At 35.4% G+C, this 22,287-nt stretch overlaps 1 protein-coding gene across 1 annotated transcript; it reads left to right on the top strand.

Annotated features, from left to right (window-relative positions):
- Positions 1-1,335: 1,335 nt before the first annotated feature.
- Positions 1,336-15,360, top strand: LOC117417761 (ventral anterior homeobox 1-like). The gene is made up of 3 exons (XM_034030054.2): positions 1,336-2,841; positions 5,194-5,381; positions 11,997-15,360. Exons 1-3 carry the CDS (start codon positions 2,625-2,627, stop codon positions 12,513-12,515), a joined length of 924 nt encoding a protein of 307 aa, XP_033885945.1. The 5' UTR covers positions 1,336-2,624; the 3' UTR covers positions 12,516-15,360.
- The last annotated feature ends 6,927 nt before the right edge of the window (positions 15,361-22,287 follow it).

Here is a 22,287-nt window from a genome sequence, read left to right on the forward strand (position 1 = left end):
GTTACCCTATGTTTCAATATCCACTATCCAGTATCACAGTTTATAGTAAGATTAATTTGCCACTAAACACACTCACACTGGGAACACTGTGGAGTTTTTCTGTTTGTCTAAGTACATAAGTAGAATATAGTCTTTTTTTCTAGTCTAGTACTTATATTTTCTTGTTTAATATTACCAGGATGGAAGAGGTAAAATCACATCTAATATACTTTATATTATATTTACTCAGGGTGACATCAGAAACATGTACTGTATACTGAAAAGGAAAATTACAACAAAATACCAACATATAAAAGGTTTATCACCTAAAAAAAAAAACTACAAAAAAAAATCAATAAATAAACAAAGGAAGATATACAAATATAGTTTAACCTAGTTTTGAAATGTATGTTTAAAGGTACTGGTGAGCTCCCTATGGCACAGCTAGAAACAGACACCTAGCTACTCTGACAACTTCATTCATCAAAATGTTTGTCAGCTTGACTTTCTTATAGTTTCCCCTCCGAGTATTTTGTATTGTGTGTAAATGTTATGGGTTGAATTATTTAAATTATAAAGTGGATAGTGCATTACTTGTCTGTGTGTAGCTTTAATGTGGTTGTGAAAATGTCCAATCTAAACACGAATTATTATTATTATTATTATTATTATTATTATTATTATTATTATTATTATTATTATTATTATTATAGCAGTAGTAGAAATATAGTCCTTCATTTTTGTATTACTGTTGTTTTTAGTAGTAGTACAGCTATGGCCAAAAGTTTAGCTTCACCCTATAGAATTAACTAATTTAGCTTCATTGTCAAATAAAACCTGCTGAATAATGTTACATTAAGATATTGAATTACTTACCGCTTTGTAGTTTTCCATGTACTTAATTAAAAACTGACAAAAATTTTAAAATGTGACATTTCGAAATCTAACATGAAATACTGTACTACTATTATGGATTCTGGTAGACTTTTGCAATATCATTTTATGTCTCAATCCTAAAATTCTAGGTACTGCAAAACTTTTGGCCATAGCTGTAGTGGTAGTAGTATTTTAACACACATTCTGTTTCACCTCCAGCAAACACAGTACAAGATTTGAGGCTCCTAATTGCTTTCCTCAAATTGCCCTCTAAGGTACAACTTAGAGCTAAGCAGCACCAATTGTAAGCAGCAGCCTGTTTAGTCAGAACTCTCTCTTTTTCTTTTTCCCTTCCTTCCAGTTTCGACAGACGGCCCCCAACACTGTGCACAGAGTTAGTGCAACATGTGGCCTTTAACCCCACCCGAAAACCACTGCCGGGCAGCCACACTCAAAGGATTGTTTGTTAATAGTCCAATTAGATAATTGCCATCTTGCACTCCTTTTGCTCCAAATTTCCCATAAAGGAATGAATAAGGAGAGCAGCATGAAGAGGGCTTCTGCCCTGCAAGGTGACAAGAAGGGCTGGAGCATGTTCCTAGCACAAGACCATTTGCTTGAATTGAATCATTGTAACCTAATCAATGGGCTTATTGGATTACTGCCATTGCTGCTCCCAAATATATTGTTGCAGCGACAATGAAATAATAACCAGGGCGACAGTTTTTGATTTTTTTTTTTTTAAAAACATTTTTTTATTTAGCAGAACTTTTAGTTGAGATTTTCTGTGCTGTCGGTTCCTTGCATGTGTGTGTGTGTCCATATATATATATATATATGAAACAAAGGCTTCCTTTAAATTAACAGATCCTGAAGGCTGCTAAAGAGTGCTGCTGTGAAGGTACAGCTGTACAAATGGCTAAACCAGCTAAGGGAGAAAAAAAGAAGTGTAATATGGCTGATGCCAGTGGAGCGGCTTTTTAAATAAAAGGAGGCTGTGAAACCTGCTGAAGGGATTTCTATAAAGGAAGGTTTTTTTTTTCTGGGGAGGAGGGGGGGCTTTCCTGGAGAGGATAGCAAGCCAGAGAGCAGGTCGGCACTGGAGCTCTGAACGGGGACAGACTTAAGGCGATTAAAGTTTGTTAAACAGAAACAGCTAACTCTGGCTGAGTTGAGTATGGCTGGTTATGTGCTCGGGATTCCAAGATGAAGCACCACCGAAGTTTTCTGCTAGTCTGTGATTGTGTGTTACAGGCGGGCCAACGAGACCAATCATTTCACTTTATTCCCCGGCTGAATTCTGCTTGACTGGGAGGACGGAGCACAGCAAACCATCCATTAAGAGCTGATATCTTATCCAAAACAATTTAATGTATTCATGAGGCAACGTAAATGTGGAGACTGCAAAATTACCGTAATCAATTGGAACAGCAAGTGTGCGCCCATCTGTGTGTCTGATTGTTTGGAGATCATCTAACAACTCTATGTGTATGTATTAAGACAGGGGTATTAAATCGCTGTGGAGTTACACTGGGAAGTCCATGATCATTGGGTAAATCAGGCTGGACAGCCATCACAGGACAGCCAAACAGATGAAGCAAATATCTCCCCTCGCATTAGGAAGTCATTCTCATATTTAAAAGGACCTTTAAAAAATCCATCATCTGGACAATATTGCGTGCAATAATCCCAAATATATATATATAGCTGTCTCTTCACTCGATTATTTTTTTTTTTTGGAGCTACACGTCTAAGAGTCTATAGCTAGCATGGATGTCGGATACAATCAGGAAGGAGAGACAAGTATTGTCTTAAAGAACGGACTTAAGGACGGGAATGAGAGCAAGGAATCCCAAGGAAATCTTTCTAAATCCTTCCTGAAGGAGCAGCAGGAGGCTTTCTCGGCTTCTGGGTCTTCGGAAAACTGTGAAAAAAATAAAGCTAACTCGGCAGACCCAGACTACTGCAGGAGAATACTAGTTAGAGGTGAGTGACTTTTTTTCTTTTCTTTTTAGAAAGCTGCAATGCTCTGTAGTATTTTTTGTTTACTGGTTAAAATAAACGACTTAAAAAAACAACTAAACATGCAATTTAGTTAAACGAAACAGTGACATGCGATCTATGAAACGATTAGGATATTTTTCAGTCTTTACGTTTTTTACGTAATTCACTCACAGTGTAAACAGGAATAATATACAAGAATAACTTGACTTTATTTCATTATTACGTTAAAATTAGGGACCTGTTATTTAAACATTGAAACATTTTTTTCATTTTTTGTTTTCAATCACAATAATATTTTTTTTTATAGACGTGAGCACATTCTTTTTTTTATTTTTTACTTTTTTCATTTTATTTTTCAACACACTAATGTTTCCTTGAAAGTTGACTTGTATGTACTCCAGTTTATAAACTGGAATCACATAAAATATTGATTTTAAAGAGAAACAGTTTCTACTGCAGCTTTTAAATAACATGGAGATATGCCAAATTATAAAGCAACTATGTACAGTAATATAAACTGGTGATGCAGGAATAAAATAACTGCAAATTGTGAAAATAACTCAATCCAAAAATTAATGTTTTAAAAAAAGTTCACATTTGGATAGAGATATCTGACAAATACAAGTTCAACTTAAGCGGGAAACATGCATTTCAATAGCACTTCTTCTATACATTTTTTTTTTCTTTAAACTCTGGATTTGCATTTTTGGTTTTATTTCAGTTTATCTTTTTTTAATGATACACATGTCTTTCTCAGGAATCAATATTATAGTATATATTTTTGAAATAAATTATAAAATAGTATTTCTTAAAAGCACTACATAGAAATAAAAAAGGGGAATATGCATTTCTACATATGTTTATCTTCTACAAAATAAGTAATGGTTGATGAATAAAGATACATTATTATAGTAAAATACCATAATAATAATCATAGGAATACATAGATTTGACTAGATTAAATACTCACATGTAGATAAAATATATTAAATATAACAAAGCAGGTTTTTTCATAGGTAGTTATCAAATTCAGTAACAAAAGCAATTAGGATTTAAAATTGTTTATGCCAAGAACATTCCCTTTTTATAACTGTGGATTTTAGAAATGTATTTTAGTGTAAAAATTGCCTATAACTAAAAATAATTCTTTGGTGACTGTTTGACCATGGAAGAAGGTCATAGTATATTTTAATTGTCAGTGCTGTTTGTACAGGTTGAGAGGGGTTTTAACTGAAATCGAGAGACATGCTTTTACTACAGTGTTGTCAGACCATAAAATCGTTTTTGGAATTTTAAAAGTCTGGTTATGTTTAGAATATATAAAAATGGGTGGCATATTATTGACAGATTCGTACACATTCAAAATAGTGGCGCTAAAGTGCTTGTGGCTAGTGTCAGCACATTGTTGGCACACCTTTCTTCTGGGCCTATATTTCAAGCAGAAAAGAAACTCAGAGTAAAGGAAACTCAACCTGTAATAATAATATGAATTGCATGTGAAATCTGGATTTCTTAACTCTGTAGTGTGGAAGGCTGCTTCCAGAAACATTCTATTGTGTCGTTTATTTGTATTTTATTTTCCTGTAATTGTATTTCTGTTCCATCTGCTAGGTGTGGATGTGGAGGGGTTCACTGAAGTATTTTATTGTAAAATGTGTAGCTCATAACTGCAATTGCCAGTATAGGTTTACAGTTTATTCTGTATTTTTTTTTTCTTTTTAATTTTCTAATATTTTTATGTTACCATTCTCATTGAGGTATGTTTTTATTTTTCTTTATCATTTTCAACAGGGACCAACTGTTTACAAACCAAAACGAGTTAAAAATGAGAACAACTCACAATCATAATATTAAAATGTATAAATCCAAACTATCGACTTTACCAAACCAATGTTTTATGATCAGCAAAGTTGAATTATTTATGAAATACACTATCCAGAGGAATGGCCACACAGCAACGTTTTCTTTTTACAATTAATAAACACATTGTAACAATGATTTTGAGCAAGTAATAATGGATTTTATTTTTTGAATGTTCAAAATTCACAATAACAATATTATTTAATTTTGATTTTGCTGAAAAAAATTATATTATATTACAAAAAACCACATACGGTCGTTGTTGTTTTGGTTATTTTAATCACTGCAATCCAAGCTGGTGGGCAGGGTTGCTTTTCGGTAAGATACTGTCTAACGATTACATTTGACACTTCTGGAGGACATGAAATAGGGTTATGTTTTGCCTCTGAATAGGTTTTAAACAGTTTTATTTTCTGCTTTGCGATTATTTGTCCCAGCACAAGAATATTTCCATCACGTGATCTCCTTTTCCAGATGCCAAAGGGTCAATCAGAGAGATTGTTCTGCCAAAGGGTTTGGACTTGGACCGACCCAAGCGCACCAGAACCTCCTTCACAGCGGAGCAGTTATACAGACTTGAGATGGAGTTCCAGCGATGTCAATATGTGGTGGGGAGAGAGCGCACTGAGCTGGCCAGGCAGCTCAATCTGTCTGAAACGCAGGTAATGACGCAGCTTTCCGTTGCATTTTTGTGGCAAATACAATATAACAATTTATTTGACAGAGGGACCGATTTACTTTGCGTTGTTAACGAAAGCATACCAGAAAATAAAAAAAAACACCATGCCAACAGACACAGAAATGAATGGTTAACCATTATACTTCTTGCTATACAAATATGTAAATATATTAGTTCATGAATGAATTAAACAGAGATAATTTGGGAGCAGATTTCTGCTCTGCATGAGCAAAACCTATTAAATACATATAATTGATAACTTATTGTGCTTTTATACTATTTCCTTATTTATTGTTTGCAAAAAAAGCCATGCATGTTATATTTAAATTTATTGCATTACAGTAGGTAGTTTGTGCGCATGTGTTAAGGCCAGGTTCACTATAGTCTACAAAACCACTATATTATTTGTAAAAAAAAAAACAGTATATGAATATTTACTGCCATCCCCCATTAAATTATAAAATTCTAAAATATAATAAATATAATCCATGGTTTATATGTGTTGGAAAAATCTTATTGAATCACGCTTTTTTTTTTTTTTACCACTACAGTATTAAATTAGTGTTCAATTAGATGTTTTAATGTGTTATAGTTGACAGGAAATTAACACTGTTAATGATAAGGTTTAAATACATTTTATTTGTGCCATGTGAATATGAATACAATACTTAAACCTAAATAAATAAATAACCCCTTTAAGACATGCTGTTTTAAATTTATTTAGCCATTTATCTAGAACTGATATCTTATATTATGATGGGGCGATATTACAATAGGAAAAAACTATAAATGTATGGTAAAAGATTATAGTATTTGTTTCACCTTTATTTAGTTTTTTTAAGTTTAACATTTTATACTGTTTTCAATGCAAAATGTTCCATCTCACCTATTATGACAAATGTATAACATTTGATCTGAACATTTTCAATTAAGCTAATAATTGTTGTGTTACAATAAAACTGAATTTGAAATCTGAATGTCAAAACATATTTTTAACTTTTGCCTTTCATTCCTTGCTTGGTTGTATTGTGTAGAATATAAAAACTTCATTGAAAGATATAACCAGAATGCAAATTAAAAGGAACGACTCATTTTTTTAAAAACTTTAAATTAATATTTTGCTTCATAATTTCAAATTTAGATGTTTTTACAATAGTTTTAAACACAAATGAAGAATTGTCATACTTAGTAGCTCTGATATCTAGAATAGGAGCATTTTACATTGAAAAGATAAGAGGATGTCCGAATGTTTGAGTACCACTGTACTGTGTATAGGTCAGAACCAATAGCAATATCTGTTACTGCTATGTCACATAATCTGAACAGATGACGTAAAGCATTAAAAACATTCTATGTAGGAGCAGGATATATATACATGTTAATGTGGTATAAATGTCAAGGTAACATTATAATAACACTCCTTAATAATTTACCATCACATGATAAACTTATTTACCTGTATGCTTGAGCACAAACATGTTTCCTTAAGAAGTACAGCCACAGAGTCTAAACAACACGAAGAAAGTGCAGGATAATGTGAAACTAATAAATTACATTCATGGGAGAGGTCAAAGCAAACACTTTGACTTGAAATATGATTATTAAAATAAGTTTTACTAACACCAGGTTCTCATGTTTGGTGGAATGTTTATATAATAAGTATAGATTGTTTTTAAAGATTTATATTTACGTTTCTTTTTTTTAATTTAAATTGTTGAATGATTTGTGTATCTATTTGCATTGTTATCATCTTTTCCGGATAAATTATCATTGTCTGTTTAGATTATTTTCCTCATAAACTGGTTATTAATTAATTATGTTTCTATTTCCTATGCAATGTCTGAATGCGATATTTTATCGAAATAATATCTAATTAATGCCATCCTGTTTATATTTATGTAGGATTATGAATACCGTATATTTGTGGGTAAGGGAAAAACTGTGAATTGCGTATTATTCAAATAAGCAAACTGGCAGTTAAAAATATTATTCAATTATGTTCTTTTGATTATCTTTTTTTTTTTTTTTTTTAAAGACTTTTATATTTTTTTGTTATACTGACTCTGGATTTCACAATTCGATAATTTACAAATTTGGTTAATTCCCAGTTAGCGCGTGTTGACAGTAAATAGTACATGCAATGTACATTACTGTATAAGGACCCAATTCACTACCCTCAATATTTAACAATTTTGTCTTGTGTAAGTCAGGGAAATAACCATCAGATAGAATTCAATACCGGCAACATCAAGTCAAATAAGGGTATCGTGGTTGAATAGCAGTTTTATTTTAATCGGACATGTCCTTTTAGCGGCGCTCAGAAGAAGCGGAATAATTCTATAAAAAATCTTTAATTGAAAACGCCTCGATCTGCACCAATGACAACACTCGATGCGAGCTGTTCTTTTCAATAGTTTTATTAATTATGTTGATAGCGCTCCTCTGGAAAAGGTTTCAGTAAAAAAAAGTATATGTGGCACAAAAAGTAACATTAGTTACATTTTAATGTAAGCAGGGTTTGATAAAAGAAAGCCAACAACATCTATCCCACAATAAATCTTTTTCACATTACACAGCTTGTTGTAATTAAAAATAAAAAAATAAAAAATTCTTGCATTTTTACATTAAAATTTGAATGGTGGTAAATAATAACCATGCAACCATGATCACTATAAAAACCATAATACTTCGACCCCAGTTTACATACCACTGTGCCGCTTGACTTGCACCATGGTAACATTCCTATTGTTTTTTAACCTCTGGCTTTCATACAATGTGCTCAGCTTTTAACAGAGTATTGTATTGTAGCCCTACGAAACAGTTCCCCAATTGATCTTTCTCATCCTGGCCGACGCACTGTATTTTCATATCTGTCCACATTGCGTTTTCAAAATAAGGGAGCTTTTGTAAACTGAAATGTTAGTGGTCTGCCTTGAAGTGAATACCTACATAAGACAAAGGCATACAACTATTCCACTTTATCACTTGGTAGAGATAGACTGTGTTAAACGAGTGTAGTGTTATTTTCAGGTATGCAGGTCCACTGTAGTTGATTTTGCACGACAGCAAAGTATACACTATTGGCGTTGTTACTTTCATCACACAACACATCTAAAGGCTGAGTTTGGCGCTGTACATTGACCTCGTCATCAAACTATGGCACCTACTTTATAACAAGCAAAAAAAAAACTTCAATAAGTCCATCATAAAAAAATAAATTAAAAAAGCCATAATACACAACATGGTTATTCATTATACTGCACATACAGTATATGGCAGATCAATAGTACCACTGTCAATAACATTCCATTGTCAACTGCTTTTTATTTTAAATGAACACACTATAGCTGTATATAAACACATGTTTATCAATCAATCTGAATTTCTAAAGCAATGTTGAAGCTGAAATTGGAATAGAAATGCCTTTCACTAGACTTTCCTGCAGAATACTTTGCAATTTGTGAGTCTGGGAATAATACTACAGATTTGCTGATCTAGTCACAGCATGTACAGGTCTCTGCATATGTAACTTTCTTGATCTGCTTTTTTCCTTTGGCAATGAAAGATGTTAATAATTGAAGTGCTGGTTTTCTGAGCGTCACTGGCTTTTTGGTGTTTCTGTGATCCCTTGTGCAGACCACAAACCTCATTCTTGCTCCCATGTCCCACCGTTAAAATCAGTCCCGCATAGTTTACAGAAATGCCTTTTCTCTTAATGTTGTTTAGGATTATGTGAGAATATGTTGTTGTCCAATAAGCTTGAAATTTGCATCAATATATATATATTTTTTTTTACCGGGAGGGCTTATCGCATACACAGCCATTGTTTTATTCACCATTTGCTCACCCGGTGGCACTCTGTGGTCACTGAACTATTGTTAAGTCAACAGGTGACGCTCAACGAACTGTTGTTAAACTCACCAATGAGCCACCAGACTCACCGGGCTAGAAAGCTGGTGAGATTCACCAAAATAACATGGACACCACCATGGAGACTGTCAGTGTGGAGTGTGGGGAGACCAAATTCAAAATTTTAGTCGACTCTGATGGCAAATCATTTAAGAAATGGTAAATAACAGAAGTCCTAGCTAATGCCATTAATTTTCCCTTCCAAGTAGTCCAATCCAAAAGCAAAGACATTTGATTTTAAGTTGATGGAGTTTGTAAAGATGACACTATTTTTATTATCTAACCTTGGCGTTTTTTTGTCATAGCAATTAAGTCATAAATAAAGAGTCCTGCTTAGCATAAGAAATCACGTCAAAATGTTTGTATGAATTTGTATTAAATTTAATTTATCATGTTACTATCTGCACAAAAAAACTATTAAATAGTATTTAATAGAAGAACTTCGTAAACATCCACTTTTATATAACTCCTCGCTTAGTTAAAGAATACAGTCAGCACTCACATATCCGACCCTATAACATTTTTACTTCAGTGACGGTTAAACGAGTGTGATGCATATCTGATTATTTCATCAGATTTGATGTGTATGTAGGTGAGCACGTTGTAACCTGACCTCTACCACTCAAGCAACCCCCTGCCCTGCACACACACACACACACACATTTTGTACGGAAAGAAAAATATGACTTGGGTTTGAGGAACTGTACAAGGTTTGATTCTTTCACTGAAATTTGTTAGCGCACAAGTTGGGGGAATAACACAGCAGTAAAAGACAAAAACGTGACTGTTTTTTAAGGGAACACAAAAAAGATACAATGTCAAAAATACATAGCTGAAAGGCCTGTGTTTTAAAATAAGTCAGCTTCCATTTAGATGTACTGTAGTTGGTTTTGTTGGTACAGTACTATATTTTCAACAGAAGTAGTATTTAATTCAGAACAATATGATTCTGAATATCACTTGCCAAAAGAAACGACTGGACACGTGAACTGTAATACAGTACATACCTTTAAATCTGGTACGTAGTGTAGCAGTATGTCAAATTCCTCACCAACGACCCAACAGCAAAATGAAATCAAAATGTTACCCATGCACAGAACTGCATAAAACGTAAAAGGCAATGCAATTGAGCAAAAGATTAAAAAAACAACACCAGTTTCTAGAATTAAAACAGTATCCAAAGTCAGTATTCAAAATTGTAGAATATAATGCTCGATAAGGCCCAAATGTCACAGTTCACTTGCAAATGAAAAAGATCACAGATTTAAAAAAAAATGCATCACAGTATCTGTTTAATGATTAACTTTTACATTACCGTGCCTTGTCTCGTTCGCTTTGTTTTTGGAGGAAGCGCTGTGTAACTGCAGTGCACAATAAAGACAATAATTTGCCATGCCAGAAATAAAACGCGGGCTGTGATGGTTAAACAAGTCACTTATAACATTCAAGAGATGGGCTTTGTATCAGGAAACTGGTGACGGAGTTGGAAATCTTGTGTGATGGGTAAGTGCATTAATTTGTTACATATATATAATGGGGATTGATTTTATTCTTAATACAAGGTCGAGTGCTGACTGTATGTATAGAGATGCCCAAATAATAGAAACAGCGTTGGTGTGTACTATTCAGAAAAAAATAGAAAAGGACTGCAGAGAATGTAAAGCTCGATGGAGAAAACTGCGTGACAGATTTGTGAAGAGCAAGAAAACCCTGAAGTAAAGAGTGGAGTCAGAAGCTCGTGGCCACACTTTGCTGGGAATTGCCAGTTGCTATGTGTAGTGTGACTGCAAGACTTTCTGCAGGTGTCACTAGCATTGCATGTGTAGTTTTGTGTTGAAGCAATGATCCCAATCTGTAATAATAGAGTGTCAAACCTTTCACCTGTCATTCTAAAAATGTCTTTCTTTCTGACAACAGCAAGTCTGTTATAGCCTTGCACAAAGTTTTCTCCTACTACTAGTCACCATGTTGATGTCACCAAACTGTTGTTTTAATCCAGTCGGTGGTGCATGTACTTCCACCAGTTTCTTTGCAGCAGTGAATAAAACAATGCGCCCTATGTGAGCTTGCCTCGTGCACTGAATGCATGCCTAAACCCTGCTAGGTACAGACGGGGATTGCAGTAACCACAGACTGTACATGATTTTTGCAGAAAGTAAAGATTGCTGACATAAAGGTGTTTAATAGTAGAGTTTGGAGCAAAATACAGGAGAACATTTGTCCAGGTAGTTGTCTGGGAGAAGTGTCCATAAAATGGGAGAGTCCTGGCAAATAAGGAAGAGTTTGGCAGGTCTGTATTTTCTGTTACTGACATCCAAGCAAAAAGTAGTATTATTTACATGCAGATCCAAATACTTCTATATTAACCCTCGAGGTTTTCATCCTGGGGTAATTAATTGACTCTCTTATTAGCATTACTAAATACAAAAAAAAAAAAGAAAAAGATAATAGAACATGTGTACGAGTTCAGACCACTAAAATGGACCCCATTGGGGTTTGGACTTAAGAAATACTAAAAGAAACCTAATAAATTCAATGACAATCGTTTTGACGAGAAGTCATTCTCGATGTCTTAAAGAAACGGGATAGATTACATTTCTTTCAGCATTTCTAAATTTAACACCATTGCCTGCTTAATAGTTGTGGATGAAATATTGGAATTAACTGTTCGTTGTTAATTTTTCTCCAGGTAAAGGTTTGGTTTCAGAACAGGCGAACCAAGCAGAAGAAGGACCAAGGCAAGGACTCTGAGCTGAGATCGGTGGTTTCAGAAACGGCCGCTACCTGCAGCGTTTTGAGGTTGCTGGAACAGGGTCGCTTGTTGCCTCCCCCAGGGATGCCTGGACTTCACCCCCACTGCACCAGCACTGCCCTGGGATCGGCGCTGAGAGGTCCCTCCATCAACAATAACGGCACCCACACCACTGCCTCAGGGACCGCAGGGAGCTCGCCACTGCCGGCAGTGACCACCTCGGGGGCTCCTCCGGGACTGCCCAACTCCCCACCTGGCCATGGGCTCTTCAACTTCCCCATGCCCTCCCTCCTGGGCTCCGTGGCCAGCCGGCTCACCTCAAACCCCTTGTCCATGGCCGGGTCCCTGGCAGGGAACTTGCAAGAACTGTCAGCCAGATACCTGAGCTCTTCCGCCTTTGAGCCCTACTCCAGGACCAACAGTAAGGAAGCGCTGGACAAAAAAGTGCTGGACTGATCCCCTCTCCTTCTCTCTGTTTGTTATTGTCGATTCCTTCAAGGGATCACTAAAATATTGCTTTTCCACACCACAAAGGGATTATTCAGACGTTTTAATATTTTCAGATGGTAGATTGTATACCGGATGTGTCCTCACAAAAAATAAAAAAAATAAATTTCCTTTTGAAGAAATGCTGGATAATGATTGCCAGGCTTGTTAACTAAACATGTGGTATCCTTTTGTTGAAATAACTAAATGCATTACCTATCAATTTGTTACCGCAAAGAGCATTGAAGCTACAGCCGTATTGAAAAAAAAATTCTCAAGTATGTCTGCTTGGAAAATAATAATGGTGAGGTGAAAGGTGCTGTCGTGAACGCCATTGAAAATATTAAAGTCCTTGAATAAGCCTGCAAGTAAAGGGCACTATCGCCCTACTCTATCGACTGACTTCTCAAATTAGTTCTAAACCTAAGAGACCTGATTCAGCCCTGCGAAAATAATTCTCAATACCATGCAATTAATTAAAACTTTTCCCCAGACGTAAATTACACTGACACTCGAAATAATCACTAATGCTAGAACAGCAGGATACTGTTAACACAAGCAGGTTTTACTTCTAATGGCGAACATATTTGGGATGTAAAAAAAGCAAAATAAGTTTCTATTATCAAAAATCAGATGAATATCATCATAGGTTAAAACCTGGTTGTATCCAGGATTTGTGAATGTCCCCCCACAACATAACATTAACCCATTCTAACGATATATATTACATGGTATCTATGAAGAACGTAGTATTACATTTTCTTGTCTAAGGTTGTTAATTTAGAATAGTTGTCTTAACGATTAAAAGTAGTTGTAGTATTTAAAAAAATCCCTTAATACTTAATACTTTAAAGCTCATGGATAGGGCTCAAAGCAACATCAACTAAAAAAATGCTGTATGAGTTCTATTGTAATGGAAATATCAGTAGCAAATTGTGTTGAATAAGCTGCTACTATTTAGTTTTACAACTTAAACTAACTTCGTACAAACTTATAGTTAGTTAACACAAGCCCACCCTCATTTCCACTAAATGCAAAATGAAACAATGTGTAATTTGTTCAGCTGTGCCATCATTCTTGGGTCCTACAAACAGCAGAATGGCTGTGGTAAATTAAACTTATTGTAGTATAAAAAGTTGTAACAAACAAACAAAAAAAAAACTGTTATTTTATTGTAAATTATTCACGTCTGTAATTAATAGATTAATAGTATATTGGGAACAAATAATGGATGAATGTAAAAAGTGATTCGTAAATCAAATGAAGATCTTGATCATGTCTGTGATGCATATCTTGAAAATTGTGATTCTGTGGTACGAGTGTGAATATATATATATTATATATGACTAAAATGATGTGTTTTTTCATTCTTGTTTTACACCAAGCACAGTCAGAAACAATGGAAGACGGATACACGGACTTAATTTTAATTAAGGGGGCACTATCTCTAAAATAAAACAATTGGGAGAGTTATTTTGCAATTTTAGCAGACATTGCAGTTACCATTATATTTTAAATTGAGACTTCTTTTAAGCCATATAAGGATAAAGCAGCTTGATAACTGAATGTGCATCTCAGAGAGTGGAGGTGCGCATGGTAAAACCACAGGGGCAAACTGTCCTGGGCACACTGTTGTTTTTTTACTTGAATGTGACAAATAAATTGCCTGAACATCGTCCTTTTAAGACATTGTTATTCAATAATACAAATTAATAAATACATGAATAAAACATTCCTTAAACAGGATAGCTAAATGTTCACTATTTAAAATTATACACGGCAAATCAAATTGCCACTTTGAGCTGTTTATACCACTGAACACATTTCTTATTCAACTGATGAATGTCATTGCCACTGTTAATGTAAAATATATACTTTTTAAAAAATATATATCTTACAAGTTACATTATATGTCTACTCATCACTCAAATACATTCAAAATGCTGAATATGTAATTCCAGTATTTTGGGTTTTGAAGAAGTGTTACAATAAAACATGTTATGAATAATATGTCGTTTTTCAAAGCTATTGGTTTTCAGAGAGAAAAACAAGCAATTGACTGATTAAATTCAGTTTTCTAACTAATCCACAGTTTTCATTGCCAAATCCACAGTTCTCTGTCACGAAGTTATTTGTTGAATTGGAAAATCGATCAATTAAAAGATCAAAGGGAGACGCCATAGTAATGTCTTAACAGAAAATAACAGGGCTGTCCATTTAGAATGTATTGTGGTACACCATGATGAAAGCATAGCAAAGTGATGTAATGGAAGCAGAGTGAGTGTGGAACAGTACAGACCAGCTTGCTAAAACAGTATGGTAAAGTATAGTAAAATACATCTGAATTAATGATGTTAAATCCAATGTACAGACAATTCATGACTGTAAATTGACTGTAAATTCATCACAGTATACTTTTATAAGGATGTACTCACTGACGTTACTTTGCAAATCCACATTCGGGTGAGTTATCTAATGAAGAAAGGAAGCACTAACTCTGGGGATAGGTGCTATTGGTAAATAGTGTTGGTTTACAATAATAAGGAGCATGTTTAACCTTAAATAATAAAGAGCATGTTTTTATGCTGCGGTTTCCTTAATAAATCAGTTTTTCTATAAGGTACGCAATATGTAGCTTGCTCTGTACAAAAGCTTAAAGTCTTATAATCATTTCCTCTCCCAATCTGTTTTTTAGGAGTTAGGTGCTACTTCCCCTAGTCTTCCTGTTGCAGTATCATCTTTTCCTTGATCTTTGCTCGGTCAGTGTAACTATTTGAATAATTTCGTAAAGTTACTATGGATGATATTGGTAAAGCATGCTATAATATTGGGTGTATCTAGACTTCTTGATTTTCTTAACCTGTTTATTATTTTCCCACTTGATTTCTGATACTGTATAATATAGTTACTGCACATTAATTTACAAAATTAACAAATAAATAAATAAGTTTAACATCTATCTAGAATACAAAACATGAGGAAAATACATCTTTTAATTTATGTTTTTTCTTTAAAAAAAAAAAAAAAAAAAAACATAGCCATTGACTGTTTTAAATCTATTTATCAAATCTAGGAAGTTATGTGCTTTTTTGTTAAGGCTAAGAAAAATCTCCAAAGATTATTGTACTGAAAATAACATTGACTACACTTAGCATGTTTTTTTTGTTGTTGTTTAAAGATATTGATAAAGTAATGAATCCCTCTAAGACACAGTCGTACTAAATGTAAGTTAATTTCTCAAAAACTCTGTAGTTTTAGTGAGAGTTTTACTGAGCACAATGGTAACAGAGGAGGCCATCCTGGGTGCCAAACCTGTAGCTAATTTCATCAGCAATCCTGAAACCAAAAGGTTAACAAAAGAACAAGTGCAACAGTGAGATTTGAATATCAATTAAAGTGATCAATTAAACCCAACAGAATGATTTAGTGCAGAGGTGTCAAACACAAGGCACCTGGGCTAAATCAGGACCCAGAGCTGTTTTATCAGAACCTTCCAAAGGCTGAAGCTAACACTTAGGTTACAGAGTATCCTAAAAAGATTGATGAAGTTTGAAGTTTTGCATTTCTCATGAAATAGATTCAAATCAGAGAACCTAAAGTGTTACAGAACACCCTGCAGTGTTTACAAGAAAAACAGCATTCATGCAATCAGGAGATTTACCATTTGAGAAGGAGGACCTGGAAACAAGCAAGGCAATACAATCACAAACATCACATTAAAACATGTCTTAATTAGAGATCAAAGGGCAAAAATACCATCTTTAAAGCCAGAGAAAGAATGAATATCCATTTCAACTGTCAGACTATGATGGAAATAGTTTCATGTCTTTGGGTGTTGATATTCCACAGACAATTCTCACATATGTGTTGGAACACCTTGGAACAGCCAAACTAACAGTATCCTGGGAACTATAGCCAATGCTAGTCATTTTTATCAAAGCATGTTACCTTTGCTTCATAGGGTGTTTGCTGTTCTATCGCAATGTAATATTTGTCAACATAATCCAGATTGTTTTGATATTTGTAAGGATCTGATTTACACATGAGTCTGTTGGAAATACGTTTCTCAGATTTTACTCAAAAACATTCGCCAGGAGAGAATTCCTGGCGACCCCCAATGTCCTGTACTATTAATCTCAATCCGTGCACAAGCAGTGTTGCAGGAGGGAGCATGATCTGGATAGCCTATGCTCATAAGATCATTTATCATGCTCCTGGTGAATTCTCCTATCATAAAAAGATAAGGGAATGGCAAAACAAAAATGCTATTTCAGTGGCTTTAGTAGGCATATGTAATATTTGCTTTTACATATAACACACACTGGGAGACCAAGTGAATGAGTCTGCATATCAATTAAAGTAAAACATATGCAAAAAACAAAAAAGGTTTACATCACAATAATTAGGGGACCAGTGATATTTTGCAAACATTAATAGGAGGTAAGAAAATTGATTTGTATTTCTTGGTAAGCACAATTTGTACCCTGACCTAAAAGGCTAATATGCTGAAAAACGTGCTGCATTGATCCTGTTATTGACTTTTGGGACTGTAAGTAGTCACTTCACTACCTAACTCTTTCATTGCTCTACCCCATGCTTGTGATATAAAACAGAGACCTATCTATTTACAAAAAAGACTAAGAATACATCCAAGAAACTCAAATACATCCAAGAAATAAGCATTTAGAGGCAAAGAATTGAAGAAATGTACTGTGGCCATTACCTGCCTATGGGAAGTTTAGGCTATATTCATTAGCTATTTTTGTATTATGCCTCTGAGACATTCAGATTGAGTCCAGCAGATATGAGGAACTGCAAGACCAGGTATACAGCTCTTTTTACTATTCTCAGCTCAGTTTGCTCCTATGCACACGGTACCCTGCAGTATCCCCAAACCTTCACCTTAACAGGCTCTCTGAGGTACATTTTTTCGGTTAAAATGTTAAACTTAAGATAAATCTTAACACTTCGGCTGTTTAAATATTCAATTTGCACCTGTGCCTCCTTGAGATTTTGTATACTTTAAAGGTAGAAATACACTAAAGGGACAGACTCTAACAGCTATGGTTAAAGATGTTTTTTTTTCATAACCTTATGAACACAGGGCCTGATTGTCAGCCATATTTAGGATCAATTGACTCAACCCCTAATGTCCTGCAGCAGGGACTTTGACTGAAAGGCCTGTAATAAATCAAGGCATTTATATTGAAGCGTACAGTAGGGACCAGTCTTAATGGTCAATCACTGTTCTTTGCATGATTACCATGGTCTAAACCCACAAATTCAATCAATAGTGGTCTGAATATTTTTCACAATACTATACCTTGCATTATTGGCTAGCCCTTTATGAAACTTTAATAAGGCTATCATCAGTTGTAAAAGAAATAGATAACCATCACTGGTGTTTGAAGGCTTTGCCTTCCATCACACATTATTTTTGCCACACCTATTCCACCTGTTTTTCTTTCCTACATGGAATACCCCGGTCCACATTATGTATGTTGGTGCATTACCCTGCCTGTAGAACTGAGGTTTTATTTAAAGAGGTTTACTGACACTGGGTGGTTCTGATGTATCTTGAATAAACCTTTTTTTTGTTTTCATCACATTCAGCCTTCTAGATCGGGAGAGCTCTATTATAGAAATATTTGAAGACAAAGAGTAGGGGGATTTGTTTGCATTGCCCTATCCAAATGGATGACTGGTCCACCTTGCTAGAATCAGGGGCTAAGGCTCAAAGGAAAGAGAGACATGATGATTCAATATATGTTCATTCACCTAAACATACAGAATGGTTTTTAAACATTTTATGATCAATATATGGGATTGTTAAGCAGTGGAGCCCATAAGTTTTTACACCCTCTGGTCATCTTGGTCCATAGCCTTGACTATCTCCAAATCTGAATGTAATCGAACATTGCTGGATTGAATTGATGAGGTTGGTAAAAAGAATAACTTCTTTCAGTATTGAATAGCTGGAATATCTGTTGAAATGAGTGGCAAAAGATATCCGTTAGACTTGTGCAAAAAAGCTTGCAAGTGGAGTGCTATGATAAGTCGTCCAGAAGCTGTGATAAATGCATACCAAATTGTAATAAAGATGATGGGTGTCAGTACTTATGGTAAGAGCTTTCGTTCCTACATGTATCAATGTTCATTTTTATTTTAGTAACTAACATATGCATTCTTCTGGAAAGTTATGTCGTGGAAAGTTAATAAAGTATTTAATTAGTAACTTAAATACTTCATTAACTAGGGTAGCGTTGAAAGCAGACAGCGATATCAACACGGTTTAAACTGTGCCAGTTTGAAATACATACTGAGAGAATCCCTCCATCCCAGTATAGAGGATGTACTGCAGGTGAATGTATTTATAAATGGCAATGTGACAGAGTAGCGTCACGGCCCAGGCTGGTTACCGGCAGGAATTAGACCCAGAGACACAAAGCTGCAGTTTTAAAGCACTGTTGCACACTTTATTAAACAAAACAAAACACGGCACGAAGGCCAAAATAAAAGGTTCAAACAAAAGAACAAAACACTTATAGGCTGGGCATTAGCCTTCACTATCAAGTTGCAAAACAGTGCTCTGCTCTGCTCTGCTCTGCACAGCACAGCACAGCACAGCACAGCACAGCACAGCACAAACACTCACCCCCAAATTCCTTCTTACATTCCCACACACACACCACTTACAGCAGCAGGGCTTTTGCCCTGCCACAGGCAACTATACAAAATTATATAGAGATCTGCAGATGGAACCGGCAGCAGCCCCAGTTTGATATTGAAACTTGGTGCTATTCTACACTGGTTTCACGGTGCAGATAGATGCATGACATTAGTAACCAATACTTAGGGGCACCACTCTATATAAGCACTGTTATGCAATATCATTTTAAAAGATACAAAGCTGGTTTGAAATTAAGGCACCTTTATATGCCAACAATTTCAGATTATTGCTTCAATAAAGTGGTTTTGTTTCAGTCATAGAAAACAGTTGTGGGTGACATGTAAGGTGTAGATTTCAAAGTTCTTTGTGTCAGCTGAAATTGAAATGTTCATTAAAGCATCTTTGACATGTGGCAGAGCCTTCTGTGTAAATCATTACAGATTAAATGAACAGCAGGCTTCCCATTTTGTGTTCAGATAAAAGCGAGCCGGCATGTCACAGAGCAATGAATACCTTTAACAATGTCACAATTGAATCTTAACTTGACAGCTTTATTTTTTCCTATGCTCATTATTCTAGACCATAAACACACCTTAAATAAAATATGTAATTTGGTTTCTTACTGCACAGCTACCTCTGATTAAAAATGGGACATTTATTTTGTTTGAAATTTTATTTTTTTCTGTATTCAAACAAGGTTTCTTCATTTATTTTAAAAAAAAAACTACAAGGTTTACACAGCCTGACTACATAAACAAGTAGTTGTTTAGCTTTTTTGACCGAAACGGCTAAATAAACCACAGACACAGTTTCAGACAACACTAAAACTTCTTAGTACAGTAGTCTCTGCGTATAGGAACACCTCTTAAGAGAACACTTCGCCTAAGGGAACACCCTTGTGGTTAAACATATTTTCCCTATTGTAATTATCCAGCTAAAGGGACAGGAACTTCGCTTTAAAAAAAAAAACCCTTCTTTGCACCGACAGCTATTCGTTCACAACTGATACATTACTGTTTTGTAAAAATAAAATAAAAAAAGCGTCAACCCGAGAGTGTCTTGAGGGACACTGATTGGTTTATTAAATCTTTCCAGAACCGCCGTCATATCGTTGAATTGTTTTGTATTCTGATTTCCACGAGTGCATCTCATCGCTGTACATGGCATGTAAACAAAACGGCAAAATGCGCCGCTGTTTCTCTTGCTACACAAAGTTGGAAATTGATTCAGGTTGTTTTCAAGAGCTCGAACAGACACAAGTTGCCATGCAATTTGGTGTTTCCCGTTCTGGTGAGTTGCTTCACCATTCTGTTAAATAATGTGCATGTCTTGTATATTGCTGCTGCATTGTGTAACGTGTGTAGGGGTGTGTTAATTTAGTCTGACAGTTACTTTATTAACGTTAAGTTAACCCAAGTAACGCCCATTATGTTTGCCTCTGCCATTGTGATAACACGAAACACACCCGCCAGCTAATTTCATAGTACATAGCGATGTAAGCTTTTTGACCGTGTTGTTTTGCTTTAGTTTTATTAGCGTTAGTTTGTCTGTTACTTTATTAAAGTTAACATGAAAGGATGGACGATAGCAATGCTCATCATGACTGATTATCGCGGACCAACTACTATTCTTTCCCATCACCGCATTTCTCTTTCTACCACTTCACTGATATCGTTCTCAGCTCTTCAAGCGCCAGTTCTGAGTATTGTATTTGTAATGTCCACGCGCCAAAACATATCAGAAAGCATTTTGGGATATTGGAGGATACACCAAAAATGTAGTTTGGTATTACAGCGTCCACACTTCTGATAAACCGCACTACCTGATGCGATCTAATTAGAACCGGACTCGAGACTAGTATCCCCTGAGGTGGTCTCGAGTACGGTATTAAACACTGCGTAGTGTAGACACTAACCATATTTAGCACTTGTAAGATGGTTTAAAGGCAACTAATACGGTTTAAAAGCATAGTGTGGACAGGACCATAGTGTGGACAAGGTCTTAATGCGTCTTGACTGACTACTCGACTAACTAATAAGGAGGCTGTGTGGTCCTGTGGTTAAAGAAACAGGCCTGTAACCAGAAAGTCCCTGGTTCAAATCCCACCTCAGCCACTGACTCGCTGTGTGACCCTGAGCAAGTCACTTAACCTCCTTGTGCTCTGTCTTTCAGGTGAGACGTAGTTGTAAGTGACTCTGCAGCTGATGCATAGTTCACACACCCTAGTCTCTGTCAATGCTGCTTATTTTTGTTACCTGTGGTGATGGCCATAACTAGCTATGAGGACACTGAGGTCGTATCCTCGGTTGTTTTTTTTGCATCATCAATGCTGACGGTCATGTAAAAATTCTGGTAAAGTACAAAAGACTCCTTAATTTTCTCTGTTGGTTTGCCTGAATAGTCATAGTTTGGAGGTTGAATAGTAAATACCAAGCAGTCATATACATACTGACAGCTATAGCTTGAAACCTAAGTTTGACCTCGGTAGAATGTCAGCTCTGGTTACAACGCTGCCTGTGGTGCACTTCCATTCGCTCAAATAGTTTTGAATGTGCAGATTTGAAACTAACATGTGTTATAGTTCTAAAACCTGGTAGGAAGCCTCATCTTCACCATCATCAGAGCGTTTTAGAGTGTGGGAAGCAAGGCTAAGCAATAAACCATGTGAGAATAAGCTGTTATGATAATAAGAGGCACTCCAGCAATAATGAGATAGCAATCATAGTTTGACATAAAAGATTCACACACACACACACATGTGTATCTATATAAATATATTGATGCTAAATTTACTGACAGGTTGGAGCTGGTCATCCAAATTGTTTCCTTGTGATACTTGAGTCACTCTCAGATATATATTTTTTATGAAGAAACCGTATGAACAACCGCTCAGGTCCTTGTGTACCATAATGGTGAAAAATGTTGTTCATAGTATTATTATGAGTCCTTTTAAAACGACTATACAATCTAGCGAGTTATGTATTGCTGTTTTTTATGCTGTGTAAAATCCCTCGCTAACCTGTAAAAGCTGCTTTGTTGCATCCAACATGACCTTGAGCTCCATCGTCTTCT

Source organism: Acipenser ruthenus, chromosome 13, assembly GCF_902713425.1.
Source record: "Acipenser ruthenus chromosome 13, fAciRut3.2 maternal haplotype, whole genome shotgun sequence".
Taxonomy (NCBI): Eukaryota; Metazoa; Chordata; class Actinopteri; order Acipenseriformes; family Acipenseridae; genus Acipenser; species Acipenser ruthenus.

Excerpts from the sequence above, each read along its gene's own strand:
- LOC117417761 (XM_034030054.2), top strand. The coding sequence starts at position 2,625 with ATGGATGTCGGATACAATCAGGAAGGAGAGACAAGTATTGTCTTAAAG. Across the intron at positions 2,842-5,193 it reads CAGGAGAATACTAGTTAGAG|ATGCCAAAGGGTCAATCAGA; the intron begins GTGAGTGACTTT and ends CTCCTTTTCCAG. Across the intron at positions 5,382-11,996 it reads TCAATCTGTCTGAAACGCAG|GTAAAGGTTTGGTTTCAGAA; the intron begins GTAATGACGCAG and ends ATTTTTCTCCAG.